Genomic DNA, 15,359 nt, shown 5'->3' with positions numbered 1-15,359 from the left:
TTCATAAAACAACAACAAAATGCAGCGAAATTTCAGCCCTAAAAGAACAGCTTTTCCAATGAGATTATAATTATAAGGAGAAAATGCAAAATTAAAGCAAAAGATGAAGTTTTCTCATTTCTTATTGGAATATTAGAACAACTAAATGGAGCGCACTGCAAAGGCTGTGGTCACCATAGAGATTATATATAATATTTAAAATTATACACAAAAAGAGGTCTCTAGACATCCTTATACTGTGTGTGTTGTTCGGTTGTTGGTTCTGACATAAAGGTCCTTTTAAAAGTTCTAATATTAGTGCATTCAGACATTTTCTAATTCAATATTTTCAATATTTTAAGCTTTTAAATCCTGAACCATGAACTCATGCAAACGCACACAAAAACTCATGGCTGTAAAGGGTTGAGTGGTAAAGGCTGCTGGAAGTTTGTAGCCACTGATTCAGATTTAGTGTCACCCCCATAAAGCTGGAACTCTCATGCGACTTTAAAAAAAGACCAAAACTAGGCTGAGAAATCCCAGTGGACTGAAATATTTTTCATAATTCAAACAGTGAATTCTTTTTTCTTATTGTTTTACATCAGAATTTTCAAAGTCATCAGTTCTCTTTTAACAGACTTTAATTTGCTTTCACTCAACCACAGAAACACGCTGTGGTTTAACTGCACATGTAAGAGCTGTGCATTTAAGAAAATGCTATACACTTTAAATGAACTGATTAATATAATTCAGCTATTTAAAGATGGCTGTTGTCATGAGTGACGAGTTGTTAGCTACGTGTTTGTACCTGTTAAACATGATAATCCCCCACTGTCTTCAGGAAAAGGAAGTTTTCCCTGGATTCTGAGCAGTCCTGTGACAGAGTAGCTTGTAATGACCTTTAGCAGCCACAACTTCAAGTAATGACTTTTGCTTTGTGTTGGTGTTTGCATGATTGTCTCACTCTCTCACAGTGTTGTGGGGGAATTTCCCCCCTATCTTCTTTACAAAATCGATTCAGTTCAGTTGCTTGTGGGAATTTGAGAGCCTGCAAAACGAGCCCAAAGATCATGCCTCCAACACCGCGCCAGACGGTGTTTGTGCTGATCTACTAAGTTTGTTTTTTTCCAAATGTGGTGCTGTGCTTTCTGGCGAAACAGCTCTACTCTCTCCAAAAGGACATTGTTCCAGAAACCTTGTGTTGTTCAGATTTAACTTTGCAAACCGAAACTGTGCTGTCATGTTCTTTTTTAGAGAGACGAATGTAGAGACGAGATGTATCTCTTGGTTTTTTTCTGTGAACATTGCATAATCTGACCTTGGGGTGAATTTGCAGGGACATCCAGTCCCGGGAGGACTGTGGCATTGTGTTAACACACCTGACTGCTCCAGATCAGCTCACTCCTCATTCCTATGGAAGCAGTAAAGGTGTACTTATTTTTGCACCTGATTATCTCGTGTCCTATGAAAACTTTCTTTGTTGCATATTAACTATTGCAACGTTTGGGTAAAGGTAGACGTGTGGTTGGGAAGAGGTCAAGCACCAAAAAAAGAGACTTCTCTCAATCTGGCTTTCTTTGAATTCATGTTTAGACAATGATAAGTCTGACTGGGAGTCAAACTTGAACACGATGTCCTTATTTTATTTCACAGTGACTGAGCAGATATGAAATAAGCTCATTTTAATGCTTAGCGTGCACCTTTCTCTCCACAGGAATGGGGAAGAGTGGAGAGCTGACCGTCTGCAGCTGAACAAGGAGGTGATGATGAGTGCAGCAGTAAAACGCTTTCTCCCTCTCCTTGATGAGGTGGCGAAGGATTTCTGTCAAATGCTGCAGACAAGAATGGAAAAGGAGGGAAGAGGAGAGAAGGGAAAATGCGTTCTTACCATCGATCCCAGTCCTGACCTTTTTCGTTTTGCACTGGAAGGTTAGAGGTCATCAGCCCCATGATATGAGACCTTTGTGTATCTCTAAGTGTCATTTTACAGCTTGTAAAATGAGTATTCATTAATTCCTGTTTATTTACAATGAAGCCAAAAAAGTAGACTTTCTTTTTCTATGTTGGAAAAGTGTGGAGAGGTGTGAAATGATGGGTGTTTGACAGAAACATCCCATAAATGTCAAGTCTAATTTTTCATGCGGCAGTGATCGACCTTGAAGCCCCGAGGGATGGAAGGCCACGGATTCATGTCGCTTCCCCGTTTTGACAGGCTTTCATTCAGCCTAACTATCAGGTCTATGCATTGACTCACAAATGCTGATGTAAGCTGCGCCAGTTTCTGACGTCAGAGGAATTACACAATCTGCAGGAGCATCACCTCTTTAAAATCTTCAAAAAAAGAAGAAGAAGAAGAAGAAAACGCAAATAGATCAGTGCTGCTGCTCTCTCTGTCCTTTAATTCTAAAATATTCACACCTAACATGAGAACCGAACCTCATCCTATCCCCAGGCGTCTCTTAGCGTACTCTGGGTGTAGGAGGTCAAAGAGAACATGCACCTTTAAAAATAGAAATGGCAACAAAGATGATCAAAGCTCCAGCGTTATTTCAGCAGGTCTGCTCCTTTCATGTGCCTATCTGCTGTATTCCATGTTCGCAAGTGTGAAAGCCTGTATGACTCAGTGTACACTTGTTTGCATCTGTGTGTATGCGAGTGGGAAGGGGGGGAGAGCTGATGACTTTGAGTCACGCTGCTCTGCTCCTAATGGAGCCCAGCACAAGAAACCAAGTGCTAAGCCGGAGTAAGAAACTCTACTCCAGTCGCTGATGTCGTGTTAATATAACTTGAACATGTTTGATTGGGAAACATCATGCGCACCGTGGGGAGATCTATATTAAAAGGGGTCTATTTTTGTTTGTTTTTACATAAATAAGAAAAAATAAAGTGCATTTTTGAAATTGTTTAACTGTTATTTGGAAAAGATTAATAAATTGATGACACATAGAGACATTCAAGACAAAGGTCAATGTAATCCTCCATGAAGTTTAATAGTTTATTTATTTTTAAGTCCTTTGCTTGCTCATGTTTTAGGTCATCAGTCATCTATCTCATCTTAACCCGCCTATACCTCTTTCTTTTCCTCCCTTCCTCCCTCTCTAGCTAGCTGCCACGTGCTCTACGGAGAGCGTATTGGCCTCTTCTCCTCATCCCCCTCCCTGGAATCTCAGAAGTTCATCTGGGCCGTGGAGCGAATGCTAACAACCACTCCTCCTCTCCTCTACCTGCCCCCTCGCTTACTGTTGCGCATGGGTGCTCCCCTGTGGACCCAGCACGCCACTGCTTGGGACCACATCTTCAGTCATGGTAGGAAAGGGCCATAATCGCAAGAGCGTCATATCAGCATCAGCATGCTTCTTTGTCCTTTCACTTCCACAACCTGACTGTTTGTCTTCCAGCGGAGGCGAGGATCCAGAGGGGGTACCAGCGCTTGTCAACCTCCCTGGATAGAGCATCTCCGGCTGGGACTGCTGGAAGCCAGTACACTGGAGTTCTGGGGCAACTCATGGAGAAAGGGCAGCTATCTTTGGACCTCATCAAAGCCAACATCACTGAGCTGATGGCTGGAGGGGTGGATACGGTGCGTGTGTTGGTGTGTGTGTGTGTGCCAATATGTGTGATAGCCTGACTTAGCCTGGGTCTCTATACCTAATTCTGTGTCACGTCTCATCCTATCCTCTCTTCAGACAGCAGTACCCCTGCAGTTTGCTCTGTTTGAGCTGGGACGCAACCCTGAGGTGCAGGAGAGCGTTAGGCAGCAGGTGAGGGTGTCGTGGGCACAGGCTGGTGGGGATCCTCACAAAGCCCTGCAGGGGGCACCACTTCTTAAAGGCACAATCAAAGAGGTCCTCAGGTAAACACGTCAAGAATCTGACTGCACATGGTCTCTTATATCCATTTGTTTGCACATGGAAAATAAATGAGAACGGCACCTACACATACACATCTCTGCAGTCTGTCCTTACATCTGTCTCCAGTGCCCACACAGTGGAGGGCACCTCTAATACACGTCCTAATGCTCACATATTTTCATTCACATGTCACTCTGAAGCACTGTGGATCTGCTGACATGTGACTCCTGTATGTTTTTTCCACGAATGTTTGCCAAAAATTTCATTGCAGCATCTCAAACTCTGTAGTTTATGTTGTCCCCATGTGCTGGTACCCATGGTCCTAATGAGACGATGGATGGTGTACTGGGAGATCTCCTTAATCTGGAGCAGTGCATCACTGACCCACCACCAAACCAGTCAATGCTGAACAATGTTACAGGCAGTATAATGTTTTCTATGGATTCTCAGGTTCACCCTGAGCACATGTCTGTCACATGTTCTCATGGCGAAATACACAGGGCATCAGTGATTGGCCTGTCAATTCTGGCATTCTGTGCAGTCAGCACAGGCCCCACTGCAGGACATCGGACCCTCGGGCAACTCTCATGAAGTCGGTTTCTGATTGTTTAGTCAGAGACATTCACACCGGTGACCTGCTGGAAGTCATTTTGTAACTCTGGCAGTGCTCATCCTGTTCCTCCTTGCACAAACAAGCATATACAACACCTGGCAGTCTCACGTACTGATGTGGCATTCTGGAGGAGTCCAGAAACGATGTGGGCTTCATAGATAATTGGCAAACCTTCTGGAGGAAACCTGGTCTTGTTAGGAGAGACGGCATCCATCCCACTTTGGATGGAGCAGCTCTCATTTCTAGAAATATGGACAAATTTATTAAACCCCCCAAAATATGACCAGAGTTGGGACCAGGAAGCAGAGTTGCAGTCTTACGCCTCTCTGCAGCTTCTCTCCTCTTGCTACCCCCCAAAAACCCATTGAAAAATCTCCATTGAGACTGTGTCTAACTACCAGAAATCCCGAAGCACAGGCCGAGGGGGCGGTGTGGCAGCAATTTTTCACACCAGCCTATTAATTAACGAAAGACCAAGACAGACTTTTAATTCATTTGAAAACCTGATGCTTAACCTTGTCCAACCCAGCTGTAAAACTCAGAAACCAGTCTTACTTGTTATCATCTATCGTCCACCTGGGCCTTACACAGAGTTTCTGTCTGATTCCTCAGACTTTTTATCTGATGTAGTGCTCAGCTCAGATAAAATAATTATTGTGGGTGATTTTAACATCCATGTTGATGCTAAAAATGACAGCCTCAACATGGCATTTAATCTGTTATTAGACTCAATTGGCTTCTCTCAAAATGTAAAAGAACCCACCCACCACTTTAATCACACTCTAGATCTTGTGTTAACATATGGCATAGAAACTGAACATTTAACAGTGTTTCCTGAAAACCCTCTCCTGTCTGATCATTTCCTGATAACATTTACATTTACAATAATTGATTACACAGAATCAAAACAAGCAAAAACAACCAAAGAAAACAACCCCCCCAAGGTCACCGTCCCAGAGACCGACCGCGCATCCAGCAGCGGAGCAACAAAAAGAAAAAACGCCACAAAACAGTCTCAGGCGGCCCATCAACATAACAAAAGAGTTCAGGGGGCCTACCTCGAGTCCAAAGGCGGCGACATTGCCGCTCCGGCGGACGGCCACGGGTCCGGCAGCAGCAGCAAAACAGTTCCGGGGGCCTGCCACAGCTCCAGTGGCGGCGGCACTGCTGCCCCTCCGGTGGCGAGTCCCGGGTCCAGTAACGGCGGCGCTGCTCCCCAGGCGGCCTGCCCGGGATCCAGTGGCGGTGGCGGCGCTGCTGCTCCTCCGGCGGCCTGCCCCGGGTCCGACGGCGGCGGCGCTGCTCCCCAGGCGGCCTGCCCGGGATCCAGTGGCGGTGGCGGCGCTGCTGCTCCTCCGGCGGCCTGCCCCGGGTCCGACGGCGCCGGCGCTGCTCCCCAGGCGGCCTGCCCGGGATCCAGTGGCGGTGGCGGCGCTGCTGCCCCTCCGGCGGCCTGTCCCGGGTCCGACGACGGCGGCGCTGCTCCCCAGGCAGCCTGCCCCGAATCCAGTGGCGGCGGCGCAGCTCCGGTGAACAACGGCGAGGTATGGTACAAGGCCGATGACACGCCGGTCGCTGACGCGCCGGTCGCTGACGCAGACGCGCTGGGCGTAGCTGGCGTGGAGGGCGCGCTAGACGCGATGATCCGTCTGACTTGCCGACCTCCAGTTCAGGCTGAGCGGGTCTCTCCGGACCTCCGAGCTCCTCCGGTGGCAGCGCGGGCTCCACAGGCTCGCCGAGCTCCTCCGGCTCGCCGAGCTCCTCCGGCACGCCGAACTGCTCCCGCTCCGGCTCGCTGAGCCCCTCAGCTGGCGGTGCGGGCTCCTCCGGCTCGCTGAGCCCCTCCGGCTCACTGAGCTCCACCAGCTTGCTGAGCTCCTCAGCTGGCGGTGCGGGCTCCTCCAGCTCGCTGAGCCCCTCCTGCCCGCTGAACTCCTCCGGCTCGCTGAGCCCCTCCTGCTCGCTGAGCCCCTCCGGCTCGCTGAGCTCCTCCGGCTCGCTGAGCTCCTCAGCTGGTGGTGCGGGCTCCTCCAGCTCGCTGAGCTCCTCAGCTGGCGGTGCGGGCTCCCCCAGCTCGCTGAGCTCCTCAGCTGGCGGTGCGGGCTCCTCCAGCTCGCTGAGCTCCTCCGGCTCTCCGAGCTCCTGCTCCGGCTCGCAGGGCTCCGCAGCTGGCAGTGAAAAAGAAATCAGGATGGTGGCTGCAGGCAGACGAAACGGTGGCGGAGGTACAGCTGCAGATGGTGAAGCAGCGGGTGGTGTAGCGACCTCAGACCAAGGTGACGTTACCTGCGTCGTTAGCTCGTCCACTGCAGACACAAACACAGATGGTGAGGGAAATGGAAAATTGTCCGTACTACTCACCACAGCCGGCTCTTGAGATGTCCGTGGATGTGGCTGCGGTGAGGAACGCCGGCGGCGCGAACGTCGTTTTCGTGTAGACGTCGGGGCCGGCGTCTCAGGCTGTGAATCCACCAGCTGTCCGGGCCGGTGAGCAGCCTGAGGAGGAGAGTGGAGGTGGAGGGTGGAAAGTAAGAAGTCCAAGACGACAGGATTAAGGTCGTCAACCAGCCAGGGAAATTTAAAAAGCGTCTCCTGCAGCCGCCTCTCCACGGCGCGACGCAAACCTTCCGCGGGCTTCTCCCACCATAACTCACAGAGTCTGTAAACCCTGTCCATAACCTCCCTCCTGAGCCTCTCCTCAGAGACCGCTGGGTCCATACGTGGCGGGATCATTCTGTCACGGTGTGGCATGGCACACCGTGGAAGGAGTGGGGAAGGAGGACCCAGGCGCGGTGCTCTACGTATAGACAGTGTTTATTTACAGAGGGTGATATCAAACAACAATAAATCCCCGTGTTTCTCCCCAGACTCCCGTGTCGTGTCCTCCAAGTGCTCTCTGCTCCCGTGTCTGCACTCCCGGTTCTCGCTGCTCCTTAAGCCCTCCACGCTCCTCCTGCGGGAAACAATAGCGGCAGCAGTCAGGACACTGAACAATGGCAGGCATACACTACACTACACGACCAAAACCTAAACTGGGTAACTAACGTGGAGTCCCAAGCAATGATCCCGCGTCGGTGGGAGCTCCAAGACTCTCTTAAGTAGCTCCCCCGACGAGGCCTGATCAGCAGCAGGTGTGTGGCTTCGGGTGTGGCCAGTCCCCTTGCAGGGCCACACCCTCCAGGCCTGACGCCGCCTATAAACAAGTGCTCAGCCACCCACACACACATATACACAAGCACAGGGAAGGGGGAGCAACACCAAAATACACAACAATAATAATAATAATAATATAATACATGACTGCTCAGGGATCCTGGGTCGCCCAGTCCCAGGACCCTGACACTTTCATATCAAAAATCCTTGAAAGAGTAGTTGTCAAACAGCTATCACAGCACAGAAACAGCTTTAGTGAAGGTTACAAATGATCTTATGGCCTCTGACAGTGGACTCATCTCTGTGCTTGTCCTGCTAGACCTTAGTGCAGCATTCGATACTGTCGACCATAATATCCTATTAGAGCGATTAGAACATGCTGCAGGTATTACAGGTACTGCACTGCAGTGGTTTGTATCATATCTATCTACCGGTAATAGACTCCAATTTGTGCATGTAAATGGAGAGTCCTCTTCACACACTGAGGTTAATTATGGAGTTCCACAGGGTTCAGTGCTAGGACCAATTCTGTTTACATTATACATGCTTCCCTTAGGCAGCATCATTAGAAGACATAGCATACATTTTCACTGCTATGCAGATGACACCCAGGTCTATCTATCCATGAAGCCAGGTAACACACAATTAGTTAAACTGCAGGAATGTCTTAAAGACATAAAGACCTGGATGGCCGCTAACTTTCTGCTTCTTAATTCAGATCAAACTGAGGTTATTGTACTCGGCCCTGAAAATCTTAGAAATATGGTATCTAACCAGATTCTTATTCTGGATGGCATTACCTTGGCCTCCGGTAACGCTGTGAGGAACCTTGGAGTCATTTTTGACAAGGACATGTCCTTCAACGCACATATCAAACAAATATGTAAGACTGCTTTCTTCCATTTGCGCAATGTCTCTAAAGTTAGAAATCTCCTGTCTCTTAGTGACGCTAAAAAACTAGTTCATGCATTTATTACTTCCAGGCTGGACTGCTGTAATTCATTATTATCAGAATGTCCTAAAAACTCCCTAAAAAGCCTTCAGCTAATCCACAATGCTGCAGCAAGAGTACTGACAGGGACTAGAAAGAGAGAGCATATTTCTCCTGTTTTGGCTTCCCTTCATTGGCTTCCTGTTAAATCCAGAATTGAATTCAAAATCCTGCTCCTCACACACAAGGTCTTAAATAATCAGGCCCCGTCTTATCTTAATGACCTTGTAGTACCATATCACCCTATTAGAGCACTTCGCTCTCGCTCTGCAGGCCTACTTGTTGTTCCTAGAGTATTTAAAAGTAGAATGGGAGGCAGAGCCTTCAGTTTTCAGGCCCCTCTTCTGTGGAACCAGCTTCCAGTTTGGATTCGGGAGACAGACACTATCTCTACTTTCAAGATTAGGCTTAAAACTTTCCTTTTTGCTAAAGCATATAGTTAGGGCTGGACCAGGTGACCCTGAATCCTCCCTTAGTTATGCTGCAATAGACGTAGGCTGCCGGGGATTTCCATGATGCATTGAGTTTTTCCTTTCCTTTCCAGTCACCTTTCTCACTCACTATGTATTAATAGACCTCTCGGCATTGAATCATATCTGTTATTAACCTCTGTCTCTCTTCCACAGCATGTCTTTCATCCTGTTTTCCTTCTCTCACCTCAACCAGTCGCAGCAGATGGCCGCCCCTCCCTGAGCCTGGTTCTGCCGGAGGTTTCTTCCTGTTAAAAGGGAGTTTTTCCTTCCCACTGTCGCCAAAGTGCTTGCTCATAGGGGGTCATATGATTGTTGGGTTTTTCGCTGTACCTATGAAGCGCCTTGAGGCGACTTTTGTTGTGATTTGGCGCTATATAAATAAAATTGAATTGAATTTTTAATAATAATAATAATAATAATAATAACAATAATAATGGATTGCATTTATATGGCGCTTTTTGGGGCCCTCAAAGTGCTGTACAATTCCACTATTCATTCACTCACTGGTGGAGGCAAGCTACAGTTGTAGCCACAGCTGCCCTGGGGCAGACTGACAAAAGCGAGGCTGCCATAACGCGCCATCGGCCAGTCTAGTTTTATATGTAAAAACGGCCATTGTTTTTCAAAAACAAGAGGACTGATTTGCCAAGTTTTTGGTGGCTTTAAAGAACATTCTAGATAAGTGAAAAATGTTCCTTGAACTAAAGGTCCTATGCTTCTTCAATAAGTCACTGCTGATCACCGCTGTTTCATTGTTACAATTAATGACAATTATGCCTTTGTAAAATACAGCAAATAATAATTTTTATTATAAAGACTTATTCCTTAAACAAGATGAAAAAAATACTGCGTCAAATCCATAATACATAAAAATAATTTGTTAAAGTGTTTGCTTCTGTTTAAAAGAATATAAAGATGGTGACCTCTAATCTCTACTTCTGGCTATGATATTATGTTATGTGCATAACAGAAAACAAGGTTGTGCTGAATACTAAAGACATGCGAAACAGGTGAGAAGAACAAATTTACACATGAATATGTAAAGCGAAAGACAATAGAATAAAATTAGAGAGGCATGAAGACATTTCTTTTTTTCCACAAGTTTCATTAAAGTGAGAAAATGATTGAAGCTTGTGTACATACAGAGAAACGCTGCCCTCTTTAATTAAGTACATCTATGCCAATTTTAAACAATGAAAATATCTGTTAGAGTTAGACAAACTCAAACAGTTTTTGTTAACAGTTTACCTTACATTACCTCAAAAAGCACCGAGTATCTGGTGAAAAGTTGCTGTTATCAATTGGCAATTACTAATTAATGTTATTTGCAGCCAGTGTTGGGGAGTAATGGAATACCTGTACCCGCCTTAGGTATTTAAAATACAAAATATGAGTAACTGTATTCTGCTACAGTTACTGTTTAAGCAGCGATAATTAGAATACAGTTACTTTGTTGAAATGAATGGATTACACAGCGGCCTTTTTCCATTTTTTCCCCCAATTTGAATCAAAACAACAGAATTTGAATCAAAACAATGGAATTTGAATCAAAACAATGGAATTTGAATCAAAACAATGGAAGTTTAAAACAAACAACAGAATTAGAATGAAAACAATGGAATTTTAATGAAAAGAACAGAATTTAAGAACAAACAATGTGTGGCGAGACGAGGTTGGGATATAAAGTAAATACTCTTCAGTTTTAAAGAACGACAACGCCACCCTGGGAATTTCACCCAGAGAATACTGGAAATGACACTAAATCACCAAAAAGGCACTTAGGTTCGCTATACTCAATCCAGAGACGAGGTTCAATAATAAACAAATTGACAATTTATTGGTAATTATTTAAAACACTGAATAAAAACATAATCATAAATATTCAAATACAAATATGCTTAAAGGTATTCAGAGCTGAGGCTTACCAGTGGAGGGGCAGGGATGACACACACACACACACACACACACACACACACACACACACACACACACACACACACACACACACACACCTAAAGAAAGAAAACACACCAAAACACAAGTGCAACACACTATCACACACTCACACTAATAAACTAGACAAGGCAGGTGTGTACACTCAAGGGATCCCACCACCAAGGCACCCTAGTCTCCTCCACGTCGGCACTCCGCATCTGAATAAAAGAAACAAAGAAAATGTTAATATATTACAACAAACTAATGTGTAGCACCGGGGGATAACCCAACTGCAGGACCACACTGGTGATCTACAGCTAGAAAAAGGGCCTCCCACCAGTGGTGTAACAGAAAATCCAAACTACAAATCAAAAAGCAATAAAACAACATACAATCTGAATAAAACTCTAAAATCTGGAGCAAACGGAATCGCCGTACACACGACGATAAGTTAACAGTCAATCAATATGCACGCCAGCTGACTCCGATAACCGGCATGCATATGGCCGTTGTCCACGCCGACGTCCACTGTAAAAGCTGACAGCAGCAGGGAAAGAATTCTCACAACGGGAACAGACGGTAAAAGCACAGCAAGGCAAAACAGCAGCACTTCAGTTCGCGTAGCTTGGCGCAAAACTAAGGCCCACACTTCCTGCGAAACATAATAAATAATTACTATAAAAGAACAATAGAAGGCAGAGAGCGTAACAAAAGTTGATTACGTACCAAGTAAGCCGGGTCACAGAACGTAAGCAGAATAGCTCAGAGGAGGCTTCTATAGCTACGACCAGCCGCGATGGAGGCTTCAGAAGAATAACCCGCAAATGATCTCCACCACACCGAGGGGAAGTCAGGTGACCAAAAAGGAGATCACAGGCAAGCGACGCAGAGACACTCAAATGGCCACTATTTATACCAGCGCCCCCTAATGGGCCAGGCTGAAAGTGGGTTGGACCGAAGGATAACATTCATCCTGCCACAAATGGAATTTGAATAAAAAGAGTAGAATTTGAATGAAAACAACGGAATTTGAATGAAAACAACGGAATTTGAATGAAAACAATGGAAGTTTAAAACAAACAACAGAATTAGAATGAAAACAATGGAATTTGAATGAAAACAACAGAATTTGAATGAAAACAATGGAAGTTTAAAACAAACAACAGAATTAGAATGAAAACAACGGAATTTGAATGAAAACAACAGAATTTGAATGAAAACAACAGAATTAGAATGAACAGAACAGAATTTTGAATGAAAACAACAGAATTTGAATGAAAACAATGGAAGTTTAAAACAAACAACAGAATTAGAATGAAAACAACGGAATTTGAATGAAAACAACAGAATTTGAATGAAAACAACAGAATTAGAATGAACAGAACAGAATTTTGAATGAAAACAACAAAATTTGAATGGAAACAATGGAAGTTTAAAACAAACAACAGAATTAGAATGAAAACAATGGAATTTGAATGAAAAGAACGGAATTTGAATGAACAGAACAGAATTTGAATGAAAACAATGGAATTAGAATGTATAGAACAGAGTTTGAATGAAAGCAACAGAATTCTAAAACAAACAATAGAATTTGAATAAAAAGAGTAGAATTAGAATGAAAACAAAAGCATTTGAATGAAAACAACAGAATTTGAATCAAAACAATGGAATTTGAATTAAAACAACGGAATTTGAATGAACAGAACAGAATTTGAATGAAAACAATGGAATTTGAATGAAAACAACAGAATTTGAATCAAAACAATGGAATTTGAATCAAAACAATGGAGGTTCAAAACAAACAACAGAATTAGAATGAAAACAACGGAATTAACATGAAAACGACGGAATTTTAATGAAAACAACAGAATTCTAAAACAAACAATAGAATTTGAATAAAAAGAGTAGAATTAGAATGAAAACAAAAGCATTTGAATGAAAACAATGGAATTTCAATGAAAAGAACAGAATGTGAGAACAAACAATGGAATTTGAATGAAAAGAACAGAATTTGAATGAAAACAACAGAATTCTAAAACAAACAATAGAATTTGAATAAAAAGAGTAGAATTAGAATGAAAACAAAAGCATTTGAATGAAAACAACAGAATTTGAATCAAAACAATGGAATTTGAATTAAAACAACGGAATTTGAATGAACAGAACAGAATTTGAATGAAAACAATGGAATTTGAATGAAAACAACAGAATTTGAATCAAAACAATGGAATTTGAATCAAAACAATGGAGGTTCAAAACAAACAACAGAATTAGAATGAAAACAACGGAATTAACATGAAAACGACGGAATTTTAATGAAAACAACAGAATTCTAAAACAAACAATAGAATTTGAATAAAAAGAGTAGAATTAGAATGAAAACAAAAGCATTTGAATGAAAACAATGGAATTTCAATGAAAAGAACAGAATGTGAGAACAAACAATGGAATTTGAATGAAAAGAACAGAATTTGAATGAAAACAACAGAATTTGAATGAAAAGAACAGAATTTGAATGAAAAGAACAGAATTTGAATGAAAAGAACAGAATTTGATCAAAAACCAAAGAATTTGAACGAAAACAACAGAATTAAGCTGGACTACCTGTGCACCCTCTGTAGGGTCCAGATCCGCCTCATGCGACCAGTAATGACCCTGACCCTAGCTAGCTACAGGGTTTTTCTAAATAATAATCAAAAGTTGTCACTGGAAATTTCACACAGGAATATTGTACAGTAATTAATGTATGACACATATTATATATAGACAAGAAGAAACTAATTTTTCCTTCAACTCATGTATGGAAAAAAAAATCATCAACTGTCTGAGTGTCTGTGTTTATCAAAAGGCACCTAAATGAGAATTGATTACCATAAATCTTGATTATGTCAGACAACTCAACTAATGGAGGATTCAAAGGTAATGTGTCAGAAATTTTAAGCTTTCAATGTCTGGATTGCTTTTGGTTTAGGTTGTACCCGGTGGGAATTACAGTGCAGCGGTATCCAGTCAGAGACATCGTTCTCCAGAACTACCACATACCTGCTGGGGTGAGTGTTTGGACTGTAACTCTGATTCTTTCTGTTGCACTCACATAGACATTCATATACATTCATCTGACTAACATGCGTTTGGTGGTAAATTCTCCTCAGACTTTGGTCCAGGCCTGTATTTACCCAATGGGGAGAAGTGAAAAAGTGTTTGAGGATCCACTGCGCTTTGACCCCAGCCGGTGGAGCAGAGAAGAGGGCCAAAGGGTGGAAGCCGCAGGATTTCGCTCACTGGCATTTGGCTTCGGGGCGAGGCAGTGTGTTGGGAGGAGGATTGCTGAGAGCGAGATGCAACTTTTTCTCATGCATGTGAGTGACAGCAAAAAAGTGAAAGGGGAAGAGTAAGGAAGCAAGAAAGCAAGTTTTGGGATGGGATGAAAGTGAAAGGACAATGATGCAAGAGGACAGGAAGAAGTGGAAACATGAGAGCTCAGTTATAAGGCTGGTAAGAAGTAAAAGCTGTGCATTTAAAAGAATAGAAGACTTCAGTTCACTCAGTGCTTTATAAGTCATTGTTTTGCAGTGAATTAATGATTCGGTTCCCTATAAGGACCACTTTACATTACTGGCTACAGTGAAGATAATAGCTACATTAATAGTTATAAACATTAGTTATAAACAAGTTCAATTCAATACACTTGAATTTATATAGTTCCAAACCATAAGAACAGCTGACTCAAGGTGCTTAATATTGTAAGGTGAAGGCCCTATAGTAAAACAGAGAAACTCCAACAATCAACAATCACTACAGGCAAACAATTTGCAACAGTGGGAAAGAAAAACTCCCTTTTAATAACAAGAAACCTCCTGCAGTGTTGGGCAACTTCATTGGTTCATGTTTCATGGAAACAGGGTGATCAATGGAGGAAAAAAACAAATTGTAAAGTTTAACACTGTTTTCAAATCCTAAAACTTTAGATGGAATATGTTTATTCAACCAGTAAGAAAATCTCTCAAATAAATGCGAAGTAAAGTTTGTTTCACTAAATTATAGTTCACCCGAAGAGAAACGAAAAAAATCTAAGTAGCATTTTGAGCAGATACACCTATTTCTATTCCGCCCCTCACTGTAGCATGATTTTAATCCCTGTAAACGTCTCTGCTCTCTCTTCCTCTCTTTCTTGATGCTTCCACCCCTCCACTCTCCTGCCTCCTCCCTCTCTGCATGTCTAGATCCTGCTTAGCTTCCATCTCAGCGTGCCGTCCTCAGAGGACCTCAACACCACAGTCACCCTCATCCTCCAGCCCGAGACTCCGCCGAGGATTACTTTCAGCAAGCTCTGACACACACACATGCTCAGAGGAGAGTCATGC

General features: G+C 43.6%; 2 protein-coding genes across 6 annotated transcripts in view; one reads left to right on the top strand and one right to left on the bottom strand.

The window, feature by feature from the left end:
• LOC147319217 (retinol-binding protein 1-like) overlaps positions 1–12,221 on the bottom strand; it is a 26,670-nt gene extending 14,449 nt beyond the window's left edge. Inside the window, exons 1-3 of one of the 4 annotated variants that reach the window (XM_086311650.1) lie at positions 11,722–12,033; positions 7,489–11,647; positions 5,502–7,396 (exon numbers count right to left, since the gene is read on the bottom strand). In XM_086311650.1, the coding sequence (XP_086167776.1) occupies positions 5,502–7,194 (1,693 nt within the window). In that variant the 5' untranslated portion in view covers positions 7,195–7,396; positions 7,489–11,647; positions 11,722–12,033. Of the gene's footprint in view, positions 1–5,501; positions 7,397–7,488 lie in introns of all 4 variants that reach the window. The other 3 variants (XM_086311651.1, XM_086311652.1, XM_086311648.1) reach the window with 3 other exon arrangements.
• cyp11c1 (cytochrome P450, family 11, subfamily C, polypeptide 1) overlaps positions 1–15,359 on the top strand; it is a 16,446-nt gene extending 1,087 nt beyond the window's left edge. Inside the window, exons 3-9 of one of the 2 annotated variants that reach the window (XM_086311660.1) lie at positions 1,694–1,908; positions 3,082–3,285; positions 3,378–3,559; positions 3,666–3,832; positions 13,967–14,045; positions 14,148–14,354; positions 15,219–15,359. In XM_086311660.1, coding sequence (XP_086167786.1) covers positions 1,694–1,908; positions 3,082–3,285; positions 3,378–3,559; positions 3,666–3,832; positions 13,967–14,045; positions 14,148–14,354; positions 15,219–15,329 — 1,165 coding nt within the window. In that variant the 3' untranslated portion in view covers positions 15,330–15,359. Of the gene's footprint in view, positions 1–1,693; positions 1,909–3,081; positions 3,286–3,377; positions 3,560–3,665; positions 3,833–9,253; positions 11,040–13,966; positions 14,046–14,147; positions 14,355–15,218 lie in introns of those variants that run through there. The other variant, XM_086311661.1, reaches the window with a different exon arrangement.

The sequence above is a fragment of the Aulonocara sp. 'chitande type north' Nkhata Bay genome, linkage group LG11 (genome assembly GCF_057382095.1).
Source record: "Aulonocara sp. 'chitande type north' Nkhata Bay isolate Kocher_YH1m ecotype deep benthic linkage group LG11, A_spYH_male_GT1.1, whole genome shotgun sequence".
In the NCBI taxonomy this organism is placed as follows: domain Eukaryota; kingdom Metazoa; phylum Chordata; class Actinopteri; order Cichliformes; family Cichlidae; genus Aulonocara; species Aulonocara sp. 'chitande type north' Nkhata Bay.
Note: the sequence above shows the minus strand (reverse complement) of the source record. Positions and strands in the feature narration are given on the sequence as shown.